The sequence below is a fragment of the Micrasema longulum genome, unplaced genomic scaffold, assembly GCF_059751315.1.
Source record: "Micrasema longulum isolate JH-2025_06_02 unplaced genomic scaffold, ASM5975131v1 h1tg001305l, whole genome shotgun sequence".
In the NCBI taxonomy this organism is placed as follows: Eukaryota; Metazoa; Arthropoda; class Insecta; order Trichoptera; family Brachycentridae; genus Micrasema; species Micrasema longulum.
Window position 1 is genome coordinate 110,219 of NW_028278492.1, and position 24,257 is coordinate 134,475.

At 31.2% G+C, this 24,257-nt stretch overlaps 1 protein-coding gene across 1 annotated transcript in view; it reads left to right on the forward strand.

Annotated features, from left to right (window-relative positions):
* The first annotated feature begins 355 nt into the window (after positions 1–355).
* Sox102F (transcription factor Sox102F) overlaps positions 356–24,257 on the forward strand; it is a 58,800-nt gene continuing 34,898 nt past the window's right edge. The window contains exon 1 of the mRNA XM_088234939.1: positions 356–499. Within this exon, the coding sequence (XP_088091065.1) occupies positions 356–499 (144 nt within the window). The remainder of the gene's footprint in view (positions 500–24,257) is intronic.

The window sequence follows — 24,257 nt, forward strand, 5'->3', positions numbered from 1 at the left end:
ATTATTTGTTGGAGGACGAGCTAAATAATGAAAACACATTTTTTCCACCAACATTTCTGGCAAAAAAATCGCCGGAGCGACACGCTCACGCCGAATAGTGCCTGTTGTGTTTTGCGTGCACGGTCACACAAAAGTCATTTGGCCGAGCGTGGTGATAAAAGTTATCCATTGTCCTGGGGAGATAGTCAACCGTCTATCTCTTGGACAATTGAACGTAGTTATACAGAAAGCAGCCAGCCATAGAAAAGTGAAACTGAGATAATAGCACTTTTGTGAAAAGGGTGAATAATTGAATTTACACGACATGTTTTTGACTTTTGGCAAATGATAAACAATGAATTCTTCTTCACGTGTCATGTCGGGTCCCCCCAACGTTGAAGATCACTTGGTAGAAAGCTTCCTGAGCAGTGCGAAACAGCTCCTCCGCAGTTCTATGTCGAGCCGGGAGATTCTTCGCACCCCTGGTCCATTTTATTACCGCCCGGGACTCGGGGCCATTGTTTGGTTCTCTTCATAGTGATATCCTGGGAATTATTGACCGAAGTGGTTTCCCGTTGCCTTCTTCGGTGGAATTTTCTGTCGGGGTTACCTACCCTTAGCTGGAGGGGTCCCGTTTTATGGCGCCGGACACATTTGCCATTCATCCTCTCCCTATCTGCTATGGCACTGATGTTAATGCCAGTGGCCACATTGCCCAGGGCTCGCGGGGTCAAAGAGACCACTCATGGATGCTAGGGAGTAGGACTATTGGTAGTGTTGCTGATGGAATGCAACTGCGGCATTACACGGCATTTTATATGTACATATTTTCCAGCAAGATATGCACCACCGCGGCCCTACCAAAATTTGAGCCCCCTCAATTCAACAACTCAACAGAACAACTCAAACAATGAATACACTAGTTTTTTGATGTTACGAACAAGAACCTAATTACATATTTGACCTGTTTTTTATGATTTTTAAAATACCGTAACATCATTCTAGTGCTGTGGGTGTTTTCTGCGAATTGAGAAATGCCAATTTTGTGATCAATACTATTTTCAGAAGGTGATTATAACAGTTTTTTGTACGAAAGCGACCTGGCAGTTTTTTAGCAGAACATATAATAGACATTAACATAATACCAAAATCTCATTTTTTCAAAATTGTGGACGCATAACTACGTTCAATTTGAGTTCAGTCCATTTTTCTCTTCTAATTTTTGGTCCACACGTAAGCAATAAGTCCGGACATAATAACCTGTCCTCGTGTGAACACTACGTAAGTAAAGAAATTTTGTAAAATATAATTTTATGTTCCGCTAGGCGTAAAAAGCGCGAGTAATATTACATTAGGATGGGTCCATTATTTGTTCGTGTCTCAGCTAAAAATATTGTTGTACCAAACAGATGCTCCGATTTCATGCGCCAATAAACCTTTCATTTTCAAAGCGATCGTTTTATTATTACCGTTTCATTTTTTATTAGATTTACTTCATCACAAAAAGCTCTTTTCCCGCGCACCGTCTTGTTCTAATGTTTTCATTCTACCTCGGATACCGGATGTCTTATTCTGTATATTTTAACCATTCATCCAGATTTCAGATAATAAGATAAATTAAATTGTGTACATGTTTTATAAAAAAAAACAAAATAAATGTGATTAACACTTTGATCGCCGAACGTAGATTTAGTAGTTTTTTTAACTTTTATGTTTGAATTGTGTCGTTATAGCTAGAAAATAATTACATATTTTTTATGTTTTTTTGATGAATAAAAACAGACATTCAAATAAGTACCGTTAGCGAATAGCAATATAAATTGTTTTTTTTTCCAATACAACATATTTACAAAAATAAATGAAAAACCCGCATTATATTATTTTTATCATATTATGCAAATGTTATCAACTATCAAATATCTTAATTAAGTAAATGGGGTCTTGAATTTCCACCGTCCATGCGCTCAGTAGCTGCAAGACTTGTTGTTATCTTACTTCTAATTTTATAAATTTGCTTTTTATTTAGTTTTTTAGAATATCACTTAAACTCTAAACCTCATTGTCAAATAAAAATGTAAATAGGGGTTAGATTTCTTATTGTCCATGCGCTCTGTAGCTACAAGACATACTGTTATCTAGCGCCTATATATCAAAATTGTTATATATCATAATCGAAGACGAGGAACTAGAATCCCAACCGTCCATGCGCTCTGTAGCTGCAAGACGTGCTGGGATATTTATTTATTGTACAGCGCCCTTGAAGTGATTTTCACAAAAATGGCGCCAAATAAATTATCCAAACATTATTATTATTATTATTATTACAATCAGAATATATTTTTTTAAAGTAGAACTAACTATCATAATGAGAAACTGAAGCTATACGGCTAATTGGATATAAAAAATGTTAAGCAGCATTAAATTTTACGGCTAAGTTTCTTCAAAACATATGAAAAAAATAATTAAAAATAGTTAAACTAAAACAAACTACTTTGAACAATGTCACTAGCTCATATAAATCAACATAGAGATTGATTTTTTTTTTTTTTCGATTTAAATTTTTGTTGATAAAAAAAGCAAATTTAAATAGCTTCTTTTTTTAATGAATAGCACATATTACTTTTATTATAATTTTCTCATTTTTAGCGACAAAAAATTGTGTTCTAATATTAGCAATCATTTTTTAACTTTTTATATCTATCGTATTCTTCTAGTAGCCTTTATTTCAATTCAATTCAAAATATATACCCACACACAGGCCGTGCAATTTTTTTTATGTTAATGTTAATTTTTTTTTGTATTTGTAACTTATGTATCATCATACATCATAATCATTCCCTTTCCGCAACTAATGGTGCATAGGGCACAGCATTGGTACATCAATAGCAGCGTATCTTGATCATTTTTTTGTTACAAGAAGGTAAGATGATCAGTCTGACGCTTCAGGTACCAGTCCAGGGACTATGAAGTATTCTAGTGTAAAAACACCCTTTCAAATAAATATTTCATACAAACCGTGTCGGCAATCGAACCCGGGACCTCTTGCATGGCAGGCTAACGAGCTGACCATTACACTACAAGGTCGACAACTAATGTATACCTATTGTAAAATGAAAAGAAAAAAATTTGTAATAAAAAAAATAGTAAAAAAACCAATGCTTAAAAAGTTGTGAAAGGTTTTCGGTTTACGGTAAGTCGACGGACCAAACGGCAGAACTGACTGAAAAGAAGCGGAAGAGAACTTAAGACGTCACACACGTAGTAATTTAAGAAAAACAAAACATTAAAAATTATATCGGCTTATAATACGACACATAAATATTTTTTTAATAAATTTTATGTTTGAAGCACTAATATTATGGTTATTCATTATAATAAAAATTAAAAAAACAGCTAGGTTTTTAACCACAATTTTTTTTTTCACCAACCGGTTTAAAGGATGCTACATTGGAAAAAATAAAAAAAACTTTAATATTAGAGTAAAAGAACACCTAAGGTGAAAAAAAATGTGAGTGGTTAAAAACAATTGTTTTATTTTTTTATTTTGGCTTTGTTTAATAGTCTATTAACAAAAAATAAAAATAAAAATAAATCACTGAACTTCCTCATTACAATATTGAAGTTTGTAAAGGAGTTATAATTTAACTCAATCAAACGGGTGACAGACTCAAAACTAATACCCAGGAGTCATTTTTACGAACTCATTCATTTAAAATGACCGAAACCACTCAAAAATGTCCAAATATTTATTTATTAACGGCCGGAGCCAACAACAGGGGCAAATCGTCACGCTGTTTCTCCGAAGGGGTAGGCAGAAAGGATATAACGCCATATCACTCTGTTTTTTAATACAAACCTCGCTTTATTTACATTCAAACATCTTCTTTTGCACGCACGCCGATTATTCCGATTTTCGACTTGTTCATCACCAAGTATTTGTTGAATTTGGTCGTGCCATGTCTGAATTTGTTCAAATTGTACAACAAAGTAGAACATGGTAAAGGGAAAACATGAATTTATTACACGGTTAAACGGAAAAAAGGAAAGCACAGCAAATAAAAAAATTATGTGATTTGTGATAAAATAGTGAAGCATTATATTTTACTTTTTGTGCTGTTACTTGTTCACTTAATTGCCATTCTTACTAGTTCTTTGCTCAATGTATTATTATTGCGTTTTTTAAAATTATTTTTCAATATTAACTTTTTAAAATCATTCTCATGTTGTTGAAATTCCATTTGTCGATGCGTTTTTTGAAGCTGCAAGACTTTTTGTGATGTTAACTATCATATTATTTTTTTCATATTATGTAAATGTTATCAACTATCAAATACCTAAATTTAGTAAATGGGGTCTAGAATTTCAACCGTCCGTGCGCTCAGTAGCTGCAAGACTTGTTATCTAACTTCCAACTTTATAAATTTGATTTTTGTTTCGTTTTTAAAATATCACTTGAACTCTAAACTTCATTGTCAAATAAAAAAATTAAAAATAAAAATTGAAATAAGGGCTAGATTTCTTATTGTCCATGCGCTCTGTAGCTGCAAGACGTTATGTTATATAGCTCATATATATCATAATTGTTATATATCATAATTGGAGACGAGGAACTAGAATCCCAACCGTCCATGCGCTCTGTAGCAGCAAGACGTGTTGGGATATTTATTTATTGTACACCGCCCTTGAGGTGATTTTCACGAAAATGGCGCTATATAAATTATCCATACATTGTTATTTTTCATCGGTAGAAAATTAATAAAATTAAAGTTGCGTATTATATTTAAAAAATAACTGTTGATAATAAAAGATTCAAATAATGCTTCTTAAAAGTAAATTTATGGCCACTTTCCCAATAAATAAGATCAGTCTTTCGTTATAATTTATAAGCAAATCACGTTCCTTCGACAACAGAAAATGGCGAAGTGTTGGAAAAACTTCCATTATTTAAAATGGGGTGAAATTCCATTAAACCATCTCCTTTGTACGGCGAATATTTCATTCTAATAGCGTACATTGCTATCTTTGTGACTTCGCTTTAGGAATTCTGGCAGGCTATTCGATTTTGAGATGGCTTTAAAAAGCTTTCAAAGAGCTGGAAAAATTAAAATATCGATGGTTTATTTTCAGGAAAAGGCGGGCTTTATACTTGCTGTAATTTATGTCAATTAATTAGATTTATTTCAACAGAGACGTAAAAAAAACATTTTTGAGAAGGGAATATGGAAGTCTAGGCATTTACAGGCCTTATGACCTGTCATTGGCTGGTTTAAGTGGCCGATTTACACACTGTGTAATATTCACCATTCTGCCCATGTTTGAAAATCCACGTTTCTTCAACTCTTCCATCTGTTGACTTTTGTGAAGTAAAAGCGCTGAAACCTTTATCACGTAGGTGAGATTCATCCGGCTGAACCAAATCACCTACTAGGCAACGCCTGAAAACAATTTTGCAATTTTGATAATTCCTCTTTTACCAGGTAGTTTATTCAACAATGTTTGAGTATGACCAAATGCTTGCAGACTGGCTGGATTTCCTCCCTTCATTTAAATTATTAAAAAAATTGTTGAAGATTGTATCCAATTATTGTGATATTTATTTGTCGTATAAATGTTCTATTTAATTTTACCCAGCACATGGGTAGTTACATTAAGAAATATTTTTCCTAATTTATTGATTTAACCCGCCCGTTCCCATTATGTAACCGGCGCCGGGTGCAAATCGCACTTAAATAATTTATGTCTCGCTAACTATAAATTAATATTCCCAGGTTTTTTTGTAATTTTCAAGTAACACTTAACATATAAAAAAAAAATTAAGGTCACCTTTTTTATGTATACTAGATAATTTTAAATAAAAAATTTTGTACATCAAGATTTACGAAAATGACTAAATATCGAGTACCCGGAGACAAATATACAAAAAATTCATTTGAGAGAAAGATGTAATCTAGTTTGATCACTAAGCAAGACTCACATATAATTTTGATAAGATACAAAGAGACGGTGATTATCAGGCTACAATTTCCTAACCTCAGATTAACACACTGTGACTGGAGGAAGTTTTTTCACACAGTATGTTAAAGTTTAAATAACTACACTTATTTTGAAGGCGTAGTCTTTACTCAATTGAAATCATTATTGAATAAAACTGGAAACTAAATAGCACCGGGTTGTGGTCCCGTGGTTATTGTTGTGGACTCAGAGATCAGAGATCCAAGGTTCAAACTCTACTTCAATAAAAATAGCCCTCAACATCGAAATATTTGAGTAGATCATAATAAATCGAAATTTTCTTTAAACAAATTAATACAAATCATTAGTTTTGTGGGCAATCAATTGAATAAGTGTTATCAATGTATTAGATATGGGCATTATGTAAGGCTGACAATGAGCATTATCGACAAAATCAGGAAAGGAGCTCTGCGTTGGTTTGGACATGTGGAGCGAGTGGAAAGTGAAAAAACGGCTAAAAATATTTACAATGCGAATGTTGGTGGATGCAGAAATAGAGAAAGACCGAAAAAGACATCGCATGACCGAATCCAACAAATACTCGAAGATGGACTTGTTAAAAGTCGGAATAATCGGCGCACATCCATAAGAAGATATATGAATGTTCTATCTTCTCTGCCTACCCTCACGGGGAAACGGCGTGATGGTTTGATTGTTTCGTTTGAGGGACGGATACGTTTTGAAACCGGTAGACATAAAAGACAAAGTAGGTAAGCGGCCTAATACAAATTTTAGTAAAACTTATTAAAACATTGACTGTTCAAACGTTTCCTATAAACATTTACCTAGTGTTTTTTTTTCGTAAAATTCAGTTTTCGTACCATACATTATTTCATAAAAATAACCATACATTGTCTCTTGAATTTATTCCAGAATATATTCTAATAAATGAATCTTCTGCTTGTTTAATATCAAGACGTGATTTATCTTTACAATTCCTGCCTGATCTCTGTTGGATCGATTCAACTTATATACAAGTATGTCTGAACCGATCTTTGTGAATTTTTGCCAAAGTAAATATAAAGACGATCCGCTCTGAGAGAGATCGCTCGAGTTCTCGGTATATGAAGATTTAATGGTTAAAAGAGGAATGGAAGTAGTATAGAGTTAGATACACATTGTCTGTTTGTATTCCAAACTCAGTGGTTTAAAATTCATAGAAGACTTTTGCACAAAACGGAATAATGAAATCGTTGATTATAATTAATTACCATCCTCTCTAATTCAAAAACTATATAAATTATAACAAAATAAACTCGACAACTATGTTTTCATATGGTTATTTTTAATATTTGATTAGTTAAATGAGTTTTTTTAAAATAAAATTACACAGGGTAAATGTTAATTAAACAAAATATGCAAAGAAGACACCTGGCAAAACAATACATAGTATTATTGATATTAGATGGGGAAATTATTGAAAGTTTTGACGAAACTTAATACTTAGGAAAAATTATTGACTCTAGATTAAATTAAGCATCACATTTTGAATATATTATAAAACAAAATTCCTGAAAACAAAGACAAGATTTGGATTGGATGGGAATAAAAAAACACCATTCCATAATCCATTTACACTTGTGACGAAATATTTTGTAAGTGAAATTGTATTAAATAGAAATGTGTATAATTTCAGAACAAAAAATGTAAATAGGGGCTAGATTTCTTACTGTCTATACGCTCTGTAGCTGCAAGACGGGCTGTAATCTAGCTCCTGTATATCATAATTGGAGACGAGGAACAAAAATCCCAACCGTCCATGCGCTCTGTATCTGCAAGACGTCGTGGGATATTTATTTATTGTACAGCGCCCTTGAGGCGATTTTCACAAAAACGGCGCTATAAAAATTATCCATATATTTATAAAAATACGGAATAGGAAATGACTACATGTACAAATCACAAAATAGCTTAATGTATCAAGGGTTGAATTTATATAACGAGATATCAGAAGGGAAAAGGAATCTGAGAAAACTTTTTTATTTAAAAGAAGGGATTATAATATTATGTTATATAATTTAGATTTATCAATTAATATACATTAATATTTTATTTATTATTTATACATACTTCCAGAAGGCGTTTCCTGGTACAACAATTCAATATGTAGGGTCTAATACATATGTGTCTAATGAACAGAAATTATATTTTAAAAAATTATAAGAATTAAATTACATTGTGCTTTATGGATTTATGTAAATAAAGATATAATACTTCATAAAAGTAGGTAGACACATAATTTCATGTGCTTGAAAAGTTGTAATAGATTAAGTCAAAAATTTAAGTTTACAGTGGGTTTCATTAATGTGTAGGTAAGCAAAATACAAAAAGTCAAAATGGTTTTTACAGCATCCGAATAATGAAAATTATTTTAAGCTTATCGTTTTTAATCTAAAAAATGACAAGAGAAAAAAGGAAGATCGATTTTTCTTTACTCGTTTCCGAGTCGGTGTAGTCTGACGATTTGAGAATTCAATAAAAATAATTGTAATTATTAGTTGATATGCAAATGTAATATTAACTAACTAAAGGAAATAAAATTAATAAATGAAAGTTGCTAATATGTTGTGTGGCCAATACATAAAAAATAAATTCAAATTAGACACCAAAATGTTATATGTATATATTTGTATGAAATGGTAACAGAACGCCAGACGAACGTTTTCTATTGATACGATTCAAAGAATAGAGAAAATTTCGATTGTTCTTAAACACAAAGGTAAAAGTTATTTGCGGAACTCAATCAGTTCCAACGATCAAAATACCTGTTGAATTTTTTTAAGTTCAGTACTCAAATGAAGACGAGCCAAGAGGGCGGAATAAGAGAAACGAGTTGGTCTACAGAATACTGCCTTAGGATACAATTCCGTGGAAAGTCTAGTGGAAAATTCTTGTGGAATCGTGAGGGTAAATAGTGGAGGAATAATTGGCCGTCTCGGAAGTGGAACTAGTCGAGTGAGCCGTAATGATCTTCTGGAGGTATTGCACTGGAAAATTGTTTGTGGAATTTTGTGAAAATATTGAGAGGAGTTAAGGGTTAAGTAGATCAATTTACGAATTTGAAGGAATGATTATGGTCTTTGGTAATATGAGAGTATAAATAGCTTGAAGTTTAAACATGCATTTATAAATTAATAACCTTATTTAGGCAAAGAACTTAGGGATCAGAATCCAAAATGCTCTGAATGAAAATACATAAATAAATTAAAGGTACAAATTTAAAGTAAAGATAAATAAAATTAATGGTTAATGTACAGGTGGAGCCAATATTAAAAGCATTGTTTTCTGCCTTCTCTATCCTTCAAATAATTTTTTTTTAATTTTTATTACTCGAAATATTATTTTATACTATTTTCTTGGTAGTGTGTAAGTTTTTCAGTTGAGCGCTATATTTATTTTTAATATCTTACTGACTTAAGAATGGTATTTGTAAAAATACTTTATTGTAAAATTTGATGTTTTCATATGAAACTGAAATGTCCAATTTTGATGTATTTCCAATTTTACACACTCAAAAAAATACATGCACTTATTTATATCAATGAAATTTCCAAGTTTAGCTTTATTATTTTATTTATTGAACGACTACGCGGAATGCTTGTGAGAAATTGGATGGTTTTATGAATTATCAATGACAGTACCTGTGTCTTTTGGTTTCCGATATACATATGTTATATTATATTTGGTTGTTTTTTTAATGTTAATGTTAAGTATAAAAAAATCTATGATTATCTTTTTGTAAGTAAATTTAATTTTTTCGTTAAAAGTATTGATAAATTTTAGAAACTCGTTTAACTGGCGTACTGTCCCAGTCTAGATGCAAAAAATGACATCGACATATCTCTTCCATCATTTTTTTTTTGTTTAATTTTGTTAGTTTCGAAAATGTTGTTTTTGATGTTATCTAAAAATACATCCCCCCCCCCCCCCCAAAGAACTTGTGGGCTGGCCCATGACCAAACCTGAGGTCTGATTATAATACTTATTAAATTGAAAGTAATTTTGATTTTTAGTCGGTATGTTGTTAAATACGAATATTTACTAAAATTAATTAAAATGTTTGGCCGAAAAATTAATGCTTTGAATATAAGTTATGCATTATTTATCATTAAATTAAGTCAAGATTAATAATTATAAAATAAAATAAAATGGTTTTCAATATTTTATATTTTCCCCGCATTGAATTTCGTCGAGGTTTATGCTTCAATACAAACTTAGTTATAATAAATGTTGATTCTTCTTTGCAAAATAACTAAGTTTCCTTTGAGTTTTCCTTTACCCCCACACCATAGTACCCAATAGTAGAAAGATCAAAGGAATAAATTACAGAAGGTAATTGCTTAGGTATTATAATCCAAACAATCCTGTTGCATTTCCACCCTTAGCTTACCCACACACCCTCCAACCCCGACTACCTACATAATATTACCTATCTTAATTTAACAGGGTTGCCGCACCCCTATAAATACGCAAACCGTTCTCTCGAATATTTTTTCAAAAAAATACAATATTCGAGTCAATAACGTTTATGATTCAAGAAACGTTCAGAAATTTATTGCACAAATAAGTATTCATATTTAATGCCAGGTAATCTATATTAAACTAGTGAATTATAAAATTAATACGGAGCGTTCTCTTATTAGGATAGTCTCCATCTAACATAGCTCAGCCTGTTTTAAGATATAGATTTTTTTTATGTTTTAAGATATAAGTAGATAAATGTATACTAATATAACAATAACAAAATAAAATACAAAATAAGGAAGTTTAGTGTTTTTTTTATATTGTTTTATTTGTCAATAGATTATTAAACTTGGAAATATTTTTTTTTCAAGTTTTGGATATTATTATTATTCGCTCTGTAATCTTTTTAAAGTTACAATTTTAACCGGGCTCCATAAATCATTTATTTTATCCAATTTCTCGTAGGGCTAAATTTCCTCATTATAAATGCATAGCTAACTAAATATAGGAATTTAATAATTATTATTACACAAATATTAAGTATTTATAATGTTTGAAGCATGTCCAAATGTTTGTGGAAAAGCTGGACTTTACTCCACAAAAGTCAACCGATCTTGAGGAAACGTGGATATTTAAACATGGGTAGATTGATGAACTTTACGCAGTATGTTAAATGTCCACATAAACCAGGCAATGACAGATCTTAAGCCCTGTAAATGCCTAGACTTCCATATTCCCTTCTCAAAAATGTTTTCCCTCTCTGTTGCAATTAAATTATAAACATAGTACATAAACTTAAAACCCACTTGTTCTCTAAATCATTTGAATAAATTCTTAGCATGTGGTGGAAAAGTAATATGAAAAATTACATTATTTTTCTTAAATTAAAAAGTTAAAATTAAATTTATATCTTTATATAATCACTTTTTAAAGCGCCCTTGAGGTATTATATTACGAAAATAGCGCTATATAAGTTATCCATAATTATTATACAACAACCTACAGATAGTGGCTTGGTGGGATTTTAGTTTTAGTAAAAATATGAAAATTGAAATGTTAACACTAAAAATATACAATTATATTGATAATAATTTATTTTTTCAATGCTTAGAATACATAATGTTACCTAAACAAAACTAATGTACTAAAGTTGATATACAAAATAAGTATAAAGTAATGTATTACATAAGAATACAAATAATATGTCTACCAATTCATTAAAGTACGTAATACGTTTATCAGTCTCTACATGTATTTTTTAAAAAGTCCCTAGTAATTTTAATTTTCTATCAAGGGGTGTATTTGGTGACATAACTTCACCGAAAAGGGTCACAAAAGACTTCCTTTTTATTAAAACAGTAAGCTTTTGAATATTCACTTCTAATTTATGGCATTATCGTCTTCATATCTCTAGTCTTCTTGGTGTTTATTTGAAATTTAATGTGTCATTTAATCCGGTCGCAAGATCAAAACTAAATCGACAGCCCTGAAAGAGGCAGTAAATAAAGTAAAGTTATTTTCCTTTGGACGAGGGTGGAAGGTTGATCTGAACATCATTTTATGTCGCCACCGAATAACCCTGCGTAATACATTCCCTAGTAAGAGCCGATAACTTCATTACTCATAACATTGCAACTTTGAGATTGCAATCAACTCTGTTTTGATACCATTTTTTTCCAAGACCATAAAGTCTTTTAAGCAATTGTGACAACAATTGTGAATTAAAAAATACACCATAATTTTAATTCAAAATTGTTTAGGTGATTTGTATATTATAATAGTATGATTGATGTATTTTTCTGTGTCTTATTTACATTCATATTCTTTACATAGGTATTTTATACGATTCACAAAAACACGTTTTTCGTAGGTAGATGTATCAATAACACCTCAAGTAACGCAACATCCGTCCGGTCACAATATTTTTTTTTTTTTTTTTAATTGGGGATATCAACAGTAATACATGTAACAAAAATACAACAAATAAAATAAACCGAGAATAAAACTAATGATAGATATCCACAGAAATGCATTAAATACGCGTACAATACATACTCGTGTGTTTGTGTGAGTGTAAGTGAGTGAGAGAAAGGGTGTTGTATTGGAATGAGGGTGGACATGTGTGTAAATATTGCACAAGTGTCAAGTGTCGAGAATAAAAATAATTATAAAATATTAATAATTAGAGATAAAATAAAATAGGATAAGATAAAATAAGACTTTATTATTGAAACTAAGTATAAAACAAAAAAGTATGTTTTAAGACACGCATTTTAAATGTTATTTTTTTATAATCAAATGGATCAATAAGAGGAAAGTTCAAATTATATTTACTAGCAAAACGTATAAGTGGAGAGTTATGGGCATAGTTCGTACGAACTGCTGGCACATGAAATAGAGAGCTCGACGTGTGACGGGTGCGGTAGCCGGGGACATTTAATGATAACTCCGACAAAAGACCCGGACTATCTAAGCGTCCACTAAGTATGTCATGAAGCACCCCCATGTCCAACAGTAGACGGCGATCTTCTAAAGTAAGCAAGTGGTGTTTTTTGCAGGAAGACATATAATTGAGATCGGTATACCTGCATCTCCAGTTAAGATGTTTTTTAACTCGACTTAATTTTTTTATTCGAGTTTGCATTAAATAGAAAATAAATTTACTCATTTGGTTCACTCAAGTCGCAAACCGGATAATTGATAAAAATTAAGAATGGATATTGTAAGTTACGGAACTTTAATTTTTTTTTTATTGGTTTTATAATTTTCTTCATATATTTATGGTGAAAAATAAGTATACGCGCTTGCAAGATTTTTAATTGTGCCCATGGCTACTGTATCATTGACATTTGTATAATTTGTCCTCCTTGCCAAGCAAACAAAGGCAGAACGGTTTTTTTAGAAATAACCCGCTAAGCCTCTATTTTGAGGCTTGTCAGCAAATGGGATAGAGTAGATATGGAAGGAGGTAATGAAAAATACACCACAACACCCAGACCAATTGAGAAAAAAAAATTCTTGGATTTTTACTTGCGCCTGGCGGGAATCGAACCCGCGACGCCAGTTTCACAGTTAGCCGTCTAACCAATTGCACCAAAGCGCCTATGAGTGGTAAAGTGGTGATTTAAAAATCAACGACTGGTCATAAGCTTTGTAAAGCCTGGAAGTTTTTCTTTTCCGTTAAAACATCGGTTAATTTATTATGTGTAAAAAATAATTTGTGAATTTCATTTAGTAATAAAATTTATGATCTGTATACAAATGCCGGTAAATGTTTCTTGTTCGAATTTTGTCTTCTGCAAACAAAGTCCAAATGCTTTGTCAGTTTTGCTTCCGTGAACTTTCCGGAATCTGTTTATTTTTCCTAATTATCAAAGTACGAAATTTAAGGGAGGGGAACAAACAAGTACCGAAAGATTGGCACAACCCCCTGTTGGATTTATTTATTCTGTTCCCAGCAATCAAATGTTTATCAAAGGCAAGAAAAATGTTCGACGCGAAGTCGAGATCGAAAACAATTTACACAAACAGACAAAGTGATTTGAATCCGAAATGAAAAACAAAAAATAATATACAAACAGAAATGAGTGAAATTTGGAAAGAAATCAGTCTCTTTGATTTCATACTTTATATACTTTATTCGCTAAATTTTCGTTTTCTTTCTACAACTACTTGTTTTACTTTGACATTTTATAACATTTTCTTTGATCGTTTAAGGCGAATTGATTTTGAAACAACTCTTTGGCATTCCAAGAATATAAATTATTTTCCATATTAATTTCCCGCTCGGTAAACCATATGTTTCTGTTTTTATAACCGCCATTTTGCGAACATAAAATAAAATGTTTTTTAAAAATTCAAATTATTATAAATCCGCATAAATACTTTAACTCTAGAGAACACTTTTAACCTTTAATTTAACATACTTTTTTTAATTAAAATTATATTTGTGTCTTGTTTACTGATCTAACTAGATAACGTCTCTTTCTCTCATATGAATATTTGTTTTTTTTAATAAATATTTTCGTTATTATAATTTACTTACATATCCTCTTTATCTCACTTGCTGACAAGCCTCAAAATAGAGGTTTAGCGGGTTATTCCTTTTAAAAAAAAAACACACACCTACCTAACTGTATTCATTTGCCCGGACACTGAAATAAATATTATTACATTTTTAAAAAAACGACTGTTCGTATTCGCAAGTAGAAAATCCGATTCATTTTCTTACTTAGGTCCTATTAAGGTAGCAAAAAAAAAGTTATTTTTATCAGTTTTAATTTGATAATGAGCCACCTTCATTACTTCCCCTCCTATTACGATTCATTAAAAATTACAAAGCAGAATCTCCCTTCAAAATTAAACCACCCTCCCAATAAAGGTATCATTGCCTCAATGGTTCGGTCTTGTTTAATTTCCTTTGAAAATGGAATAGAATAATGAAAGGTTTCTATTGGCCGAGACCTTCGAACAAAGCAGCCAATCAGAAAGGAGGATGCTACCGGAGATTCTATTTAACTTCACCTATTAAGAATTTCTGTTTTGTCTGACTGAAGAGGAATTTTGTCTTAAGATCTTTAAATTCGATTTCAAATTTTATTACCTAATTGATTAAGTTCTAAACGATTTTTTTAAGTTGTACAAAAATGACTTCATAACTGTATTCAGAAAATTTTATTTAATTCCAATTTCGAAATTAAAAGGATGTTGGTTAGTTATAATGTTTGGTAAAAAAAATATTGGATCAATCATTTCAATGATTGGATCAATCCTGTGTTCAATTCCTGAAGGGGTCGAGTGAAATATTGATTTCAAAGGTGGTTTGAACTGCAATATTTTATTGTTCCCAGACAAGCACTTGAAGCGTAAGACTCATCACCTTACCTTCAATGGACTGCCGTATGCAAAACTGGGTGCGGAAAGAAGAATTTACACCGTTTTCTAGGAAAAGTGGCATGGTTGCTCGAATTGCAAAGGGGTGAACATTAAAAAAAAAATTAATGGAGCATGCAATTAAGTGAGGTCAAAAGAACCCAACAAAATATAAACACTCGTTCAGCAACACAAATTAACTGCATTGTCCCATTTGTATCAACCGCCTTTGGTAAAAAGCAATACAATGTAATTTCTGCAAACATATTCAATGATTTATTGCCAAATATAAAAGACTCAAAATGTAAAACAAGTTTTAAAATAAAAATAACTTCACATATAAATAGTCTAGCGAGAGATTTTTTTGAAAAATATATCTAAATCAAAAAACGTAGTACTTTATATAATTACACATTTTATTGATATTTTTATGTATTCCATTGCTTTGTATTTGTTTTATTATATATTATACCATATTATTTATGTTTAAGTAACATGTATTCTTGGCACATATATATATATATACTTTATATTTGTATAATAATGATTTTTAATTTCTTACATTTGATTAGCTAGGCATTTATAATTAAGTAGTTTAGGTTTTTCTTTTTTATGTTATTGTTTTATTAGTATAGGACTACTTATGCTCTAAAAATAGAAAATCTCCATCTTAGAACAGGCTGTGCCATGTTAGATGGAGACTATCATAAACAGAGAACACTCCGTTTTCATTTTACATTGATTGGTTTTATATAGATTCCCTGTTATTAAGTATGTATATTATTTTTTTTGCAATAAATTTTATTTATAAATCCTTAATGTATCTTCATTGAAGAAACGTGGAACAGAGGTGGACCGTTATATGCATTTTCAAAATACTTGATAATTTAAGTGATGTCCTATCTCTACTGCAATCAATTTCTTATCATGGCCGCAACCGTGTCACCAGAAGTCAAAATCTGCTATTTATCATATTTTCTAAAAACATGTTTTTATGCCCCGATGCGATGTTCAGAATGTGTACGAGTAGATTAGTCAATTCGACGCACAACTTAGGACTCTTAAAGATAGATCTTTTCGCTTTTCATAGCCTTCTTTGCCATTGACACAGTATGGGATGAAGATGGATTGGCATGGGTTAGGTTAGTCGAAGTCCTATATGTTGAGATAGTGTTCTTGAAAACATTGTATAAACATTTAATATTTGAATAATCTATATAGCGCCATTTTTGTGAAAATCACCTCAAGGTCGCTGTACAATAAATAAATATCCCAGCACGTCTCCCAGCTACAGAGCGCATGAACGATTAAGATTCTAGTTCCTCATCTCAAATTATGATATATTACAATTCTGATATATAGGAGCTAGATTACAGCACGTCTTGCAGCTACAGAACCCATGGACATTAAGGTATCTAGCCCCTATTTGCATTTTTAATTTTTATTTTTTGTTACAATGAAGTTTAGAGTTTAAGTGATATTTTAAAAAACTAAATAAAAAATAATTTACTAAAATAGAAGTTATATTACAACAAAACTTGCAGCTACTGAGCGCATAGACGGTTGGAATTCTAGACCCCATTTACTAAATTTATATATTTAATAGTTGATTTACCTATTGAAGCAGCTACTATGAATAACAACAAATGAATTATTTTTTATTCGATCGATTTACGATGATCAATCCGTCTCATCTCTAACATTTTTTGCAAAATGACATAACCTTGTAAAAACGTCGTTAATAATTAGGTATATTTTAGTTTTAAAGCTGATTTTATACAATTATATTGATTTATATGTCGAGCATTGAAGCAAAAAAAATAATTAACATGATACGAATGATTTTTCGTGGGTGAATATAAATCACTCCATAGACGTTACTACAAAGTTTGTCATCTCTTTTGCTGACAACTGCCCTTGTTTGCCTTTGCAACAAAGTTTTATGTTAATTTTTCTTCTGTTTTACGTACATACGTTTCTTCATATGACTGTTGTTATTGGTTCAAGCCGTATATATAATAATAAATCATTTATAAAAGTTAATTATATTTCCAGTTCTAGTCTTTCTGAAATAATTCTGTCGTAGTATTAACTTTGTATTCAACTGTATGCAGAATTCAGGGAGGATTCTAAACTTAACTTGATCATAGAAGTGGAGTGTCTTGTATTTGAGTATGATCATTTACATTTACCTAAGGTGTATATCCTTTACACACGTCCTGGAAAGTTTCGCAAAGCCTTCTGAATGCATAAGAAGTTCCTCAATACAACCTTAATAATTACTGATGTATGCAAAACATGGTGTGTTTCATTCACGATTCGCATAACAGGCATACTAAGAACATATTTGTGTTGGCTGATTTTTGACAAGTGATAGACTTTGAATTAAAATAAAAGAAAATATTCTAGTTTGTTAAAATGAGTTTGTTTTTATAATAAATGAATATGGGAATATACACTTTTTTATTAGCAGTTACGTAACGCATTCTCTTTGTCTAATTTTAGCCACTTTTTTTTATTTTATTTTTTATTATTAATAAAATATATAATACAAAAATTACATATTATACTCCCAGGAGTTATTAGAAACTCATTTGGGACCGTACATAAGAAAAAACATTTTTTTGACAATACATAATATCATACAAATTAATACATCCGAAATAAAAAGAAAACATTATTGTATAAGAAACATAAAACACCAACTAATATAAACTACATTAATAATTATCAATATCAAAAATATTTAAGAAATATTTTTTAATTGCGACACTTCTGGATTTTTTATTCAGTTTTTCGTGTCTTAGCTCATCAGGCAGTTTATTATATTCGGAATGGCCAATATTTTCTAAGAACCTACTGCTAAACTTTGTTGAGCGAAATTTAGACACATAAAGATTCCCTGAATAACGCGTATTGTAATTATGAATATTATGACCAAATGTGTATTTTAAATTTGAGTGAAAAGAAAAGTTGATGATATTTAAAATAGTATTGGTTATGTCACGCAGTGGCATTACCTTGAAAGGAAGTATCTTTGTTTGTCGGTAGATATCCTTGACATGGGAATCCCGTTTAAGTCCAAGAATGTTTCTTAGAGCTCTGTTCTGAAAAACTTGTATTTCCGAGATCTGATTTTTGGTGGCAAAACCCCATATGCATGATAAACAAGATAGGTGGGACTGAATCAAAGCGTAGTAGACGGCAAACAAAACGGAATGAGGAAGCAAGCCTCGAAGTCTATGCAATACGCCAGTTACGGGTGCTATTTTTGATTTTACATGCTCAAATTGGTGGCTCCATGAAAGTTTGGGGTCAACGAGTTTTTTTCTAACGAATCAAGCGTTATTTCTGAAATTGTGCCTGTTATATTGGCTTCCAATGCTTCACGAGTTATTGGTCTGTTTCCATAGACATTTATTTATTTTATTTATTGTCACTTTATATACATATACAATAAATATACATATAAGGGCGGGCATATTGCCTTAAGGCAATTTCTTCCTACCTACCCAAACCGTTCAGTTTGAGAAAATTATAAATATATGGACATATTGAATCTTACAATTTAATACAAAAATTAAAAGCAAAGATTAACAAAAATAAATATATGTATAAAAAAAAAACACTTTACAATGAAGAGAGGAGAGGGGATGGGAAGGAAAGAAGAAGGATAAAGGAACAATTTAAATATTTAGATAGTGACATTTCAATCTTGACTTAAATGTAAATAAAGAAGGGGCGTCTCTAACATTAGTGGGTAGATTATTCCACAATCGAGCGGCTACTACTGTGAAAGAGGAGGCAAAAAAATTAGAGCGATGACGGGGTATTAAAAGAGTTCTCTCGTTACTAGAACGAAGAGATAGTCCGTGTTGTGAAAGAGGTTGGATGAGCTCTCTCAGATAAACAGGCGAAGTGGGATTGTTTAAAATATTGTGAAGAAGTGATAGAATGTGAATGTTTCTTCTATGCCTGATACTGAGCCAGTGTAGTTGCGTGCGATACTCGGTTATGTGGTCAAATTTGCGAAGATTAAAGATATAACGAATACAAATATTCTGCAATCGTTCTAACTTATCAAGCAATTCAGAGTTAGCATCTGGATAACATACATCCGCGTAGTCAAGGAGTGGAAGAAGTAAGCTCTGGACTAATGTTTGCTTAACATTAATTGGCAAGAAATTCTGTAATCTTTTAAGTGAGTGCAAACTGCTATAAAGTTTACGACTAACTTCGTTAACCTGATCGTGCCACTCTAAATGCTTATGAATGATAATACCTAAGTTTTTGACTGAAGTCATGAATGGAATTTCTGTACCATCTATTTTGAAAAGAGGAAGTGTGGAAAAATTCACTTTTGAATACATTTGTTTACTACCAACAAGACATTGTATTTAACGTAGCCTGATAGGAAATAATCCAACGGCATCAAATCACACGATCGCGCAGGCCAATTAACAGGGCTGTTTCAGCAACACCATGATACCACAACCCTCGAACAGCTCGATTCGGTTTTAATAAATAGATTATGAAAGAATGGTACAAATCAAACATGGATACATATATTTTTTTTAGTAAAGGTGTATGCATTTCAAGGATACAAATGGCAAAATATATTGTATTACAAAAGATACCATTAATTTTTATATAAATTTGTTTTTTTTTATTTTTTTTTATTATATTATTTAATAGCATAATTATACATTTTTACAATTCAAAAAAAAAAATTCACTTGTTATATTTTTACTAAAACTAAAATCCCACCAAGCCACTTTTTGTAGCTTGTTGGTGAAGATTATATTTATACTGACTTAATAATATTTTTTACATTTATAAAAACAATGAATAACATATAAAAAATTAACAGCCGGAAAGATCAGAATAAACGTGTTTATACAAATAATAATATATAAATTTAATTTTTAAATACAAGAAAATATATGAAAAAATAAAATATTTACACCTAAGCTACTATTCATATATAAACTCTTGATCGAGTAGCCACTTTCTTATTTTGCTCTTGTTACAATGTGAGTTAAATTTAAGTTCTTTTGGTAATAAATTAAAAATTCTAGGTACTAAATATTTGGTGAATGGTGAATGGAATTAAATTTGCAATGCGCTCATCTTTATGGCAAATAATGTTTTACCGCGGTATTTACTATGCTTATTTTATTGAAAATACAATCGTTTCAATTTATAAACAAAGAACGAACCAAATAGTTATGTTCTTTCGTATGTTTTTTTACTGGTATCCTATAATTTGTTTCCCTTGAAAACAAGGGGCTAAAATAACCTTAAGCAAAGGGTTGTTTTTTTTGTAGAAATAATTTAAACATATCCACAAATAATACTAGCGCTTCTGTACAACACATGCTTAACGGTAACTTAACGCTGTTGGCTACATCCGTTGTCTTTGGTAGATATAAAAAATCGAATATCTGATTTGACTTCAAATATTTGTATTTAAAAAAATTTAGTATCTACGAAACAACCGTTCATAGAATTATTTGTTTATTGTATTTTTTGATATTATAAGCATTGCTTTTGCTATGGAAAAAATATATATTTATGTTTTTTAACGATTGTATACACCATCACGCCGCCTTGTGATAAAATGGTTAGCATATTTGGTTACCATACGTGAGGTCCCGGATTCGATATCTTACAAGAACGACATGATGATTTCAGTGAAATTACTCCCTCTACATGCCCAAAAAACCGTTAAGGAGACCGTAGGCCTTCCTATCGGTTTTGCTAATACTAATAGTTACTCTTTTAAAAGTTTCAATTTTTAATCACGATTTTTATTAAATTCAACTCTACAACTGATGATTATTTCAACAATGTTTTTTTTAGTTCCTGGACGTGCTTTTAAATCGTAAATTTATTCTTGCAGTCATGATATAAAAATTATATCAACTGTAAAAAAATTTTTTACTTGAAATAAAAAAAAAAATTTCATGAAAAATATACCATTAAGTGCATTTTTTCAATTATCATAATAAATGAACATATTATAAACTGAATTTACTGCTTTGTTCAAGTTTACATTTCCCTTATTATTTACTAAGCTTTAAGTTATTTATTTGAATATGACGCTTTTTTAAATATTTTTTACCATACGATATAGTTAAAAAAAAAAATAACTCAAAAGTCGTACTCAGTAGAAAAATCTGTTCTTAGGAGGACTTTGCAGTGTTCATAAATTAATTTACATTGTTCGCTTTTCGTGTTATTTTATTGTATCTTCTATGGTAATTTGCTTCAGCCTGATTTTGATTTCTCGCTTAATATATTTTTAGCATAATTTAACGGATATATTATTTATTTTACTTTGATGATTTCTTACTTACTAAGTTTTGTGTTCTGAATTCAACGATTTGCTTCCAACCACCAACTCCCTTGTAATTGTCAACCGCTGCATCGTCTTAAATCCCACGTGTGATGAACCCAACACGTGTTTCCTGTATTACACATTCCCTTCCTGTGTTCGTCCTTGATCTTCATCTCTTGTGACGTCTGCATTATTTTACTCTCAACAAATGTTATGTTGTTGATTTTATTCCCTCCTCCTTGCCCCACCCTTACTCTCAGGGGACCCTTTGTCTACTTCCTGTGGCGGGAAAAAAGGCTAGCGATTTAAATTACGACTGGTTATTCTCTTTGTACCGATGCATTACGTTTGAATGAATTTTAATCAAATCAAATAGGATTACGATAAATTTTATTTTTATAATTTAAAACAGATATTTGAGTTGTATTTTTGTGTTACAAATATATAATTTGTTTAATCATGACAATATGAGTAACGCCCAAAGATAAAAAAATAATAAAAACCAACGGGGCTTTTGACATGTTATTGACTGGTTTAAGTGGCCAAAGTTGAAGAAATGTAGATGTTTAAATATTAACAGAATGATAAATGTTACACGGTGTGTAAAAGGGCATCTTTAACTAGTCAATAAGTTCTGTAAATACCTATACATCCACATTTCCTTCTCAAAAATGTTTTTCCTCTCCGTTGCAGCAAATTTAGATCTTAATTACTCCCTTGAAGGAAATCCAGCCTCTGTACTCTACACATTGTTGAAAAATTAAATCACTGAATAATTTTTTATGTAAATTTTTTAGTGAATTAACGAATAGGTAACAATTTAGTATTAGATTAATAATTCAACCAAATAACAGGTTATATTTTAAGTTCTTACGTAAGTATCGTAGAATAACTTAGTTTTTTTACAGAAAATCGTTACCTGCAGCCTGTATTAAATGCCGCAGCAAGACTTATATAATTTGGAATCTACAATTTGAGTCATATCACTCCACAACTTCAGGAATAACACTGGCTACGTTTTCCACAGGGGGTGAAATACTAACGTTGTTGGCTCATGTATAAGTCCCTGCACAACTCTGCACCGGAATATCTAATAGAACTATTTATCCTAGGTTAACTAACTGACAGACGTCTAACGCTCAGATCAGCTATATCCACCGCAATCAGAAAAGTAATTTACCTCTACTCAGCCAGCGCACTAAATTCAGTGAACACGCATCTGCTGTCAATGGCCCTGGTATGGAATTCTCTCCCAGCAGAAGTGCAAAACTATGAGTGTAAAGTACGTTTCGAAAATAAACTGTTCTCTAAATCAGCGGTTCCTAAAAGCTGTTCCGCGGAACCCTGAAGTTCCGTCCCCTGAAGTTCAGTTCCCAGGGAATCCGAGAGAAAGCTTTAAATGTAAATTTATTAAACCTTAAAAAATCAGACCAAAATATTAATACTCATATTAACTGCGTCGGATTATGAGAATTTGATCAATATTAAGAATTCAGCCTCTCTAAAGCAAACATTCGAATCAGCTGATTCAAACTGGTATGATGGTATGGTATGAAACTGGTATGGATTGGACTTAAAGATGAATACCCTGCAGTTGTTGAGAAAGCTATCATGGTTCTACTTCCGTTTGTATCGACTTACCGACGTGAGACTGACTTTTCAGCTTACGCCTACACTAAAATCAAGTTCAGAACTGTTGCGCGGTATGATCGATAACTCTGAGATTATGATAGACATTGGTTTGTATGTTCCTGATAATTACCTAAGACAGCGTCAGCATAGATTATTTCATATTCCGATATACCGGACCAATCTGCCTATAGTTATGCCTCTTGGAAGGGCTACCGCTATGCCGAGCCACATCGCTCTGGATATTGATCTGTTCCATGTATCCAAATAGTATTTTTTCTTTTTTATAATATATACGTATTGAATATATGTTTGTAATGTATATGTTATATTTAAAATAAATTAATTGAATTTAACTGGACCGGATGCCACTCTAGATCACCGTATTCAATTATCGGACATTACTGCTATTATAAGCAAAACTTTGAAAAAATTTCGTTCTTTATAGTTAATTGAATACGTGCAGTAAAGATTTTTAATAAAGTCTTTTCTTTTATGTCGAACATGAGAAAATGCAAACAGTAAGCTGTGATGGGTCTTAAAAAAATCATTTTTCTCAATTTACTTTTCTATTTTCGAGATGGGGTTCCGCCAAAAAGGTAGATCGATTAAGGTCCCATAGCAAAGAAAAAATACGGGTGTTCGCTTTTTATTCCCTTTTGATTTTAATATGAATTAATTTATATTCACATATTGCTAGTTCTATTCAAAATAGCTATTTCGTTTTTTTTTGCTTACGCATTGAAAAATTAACAATAAATACACCTTTTATTTTATTTGATGCTTGGAAGAAATTGCCATTTGGCAATAAGCCGGCTAATTTACAATGCATATTGTACAAAAAGTTAAAAATATATACAAATATGCATATTTGATAAAAATATCGCGGTTAGATTCTCAGGTGTCCTTCAGATTTGCCAATCACGTTGAAACACGCGCGTCGGCGTCGCGGCCCTGCGTA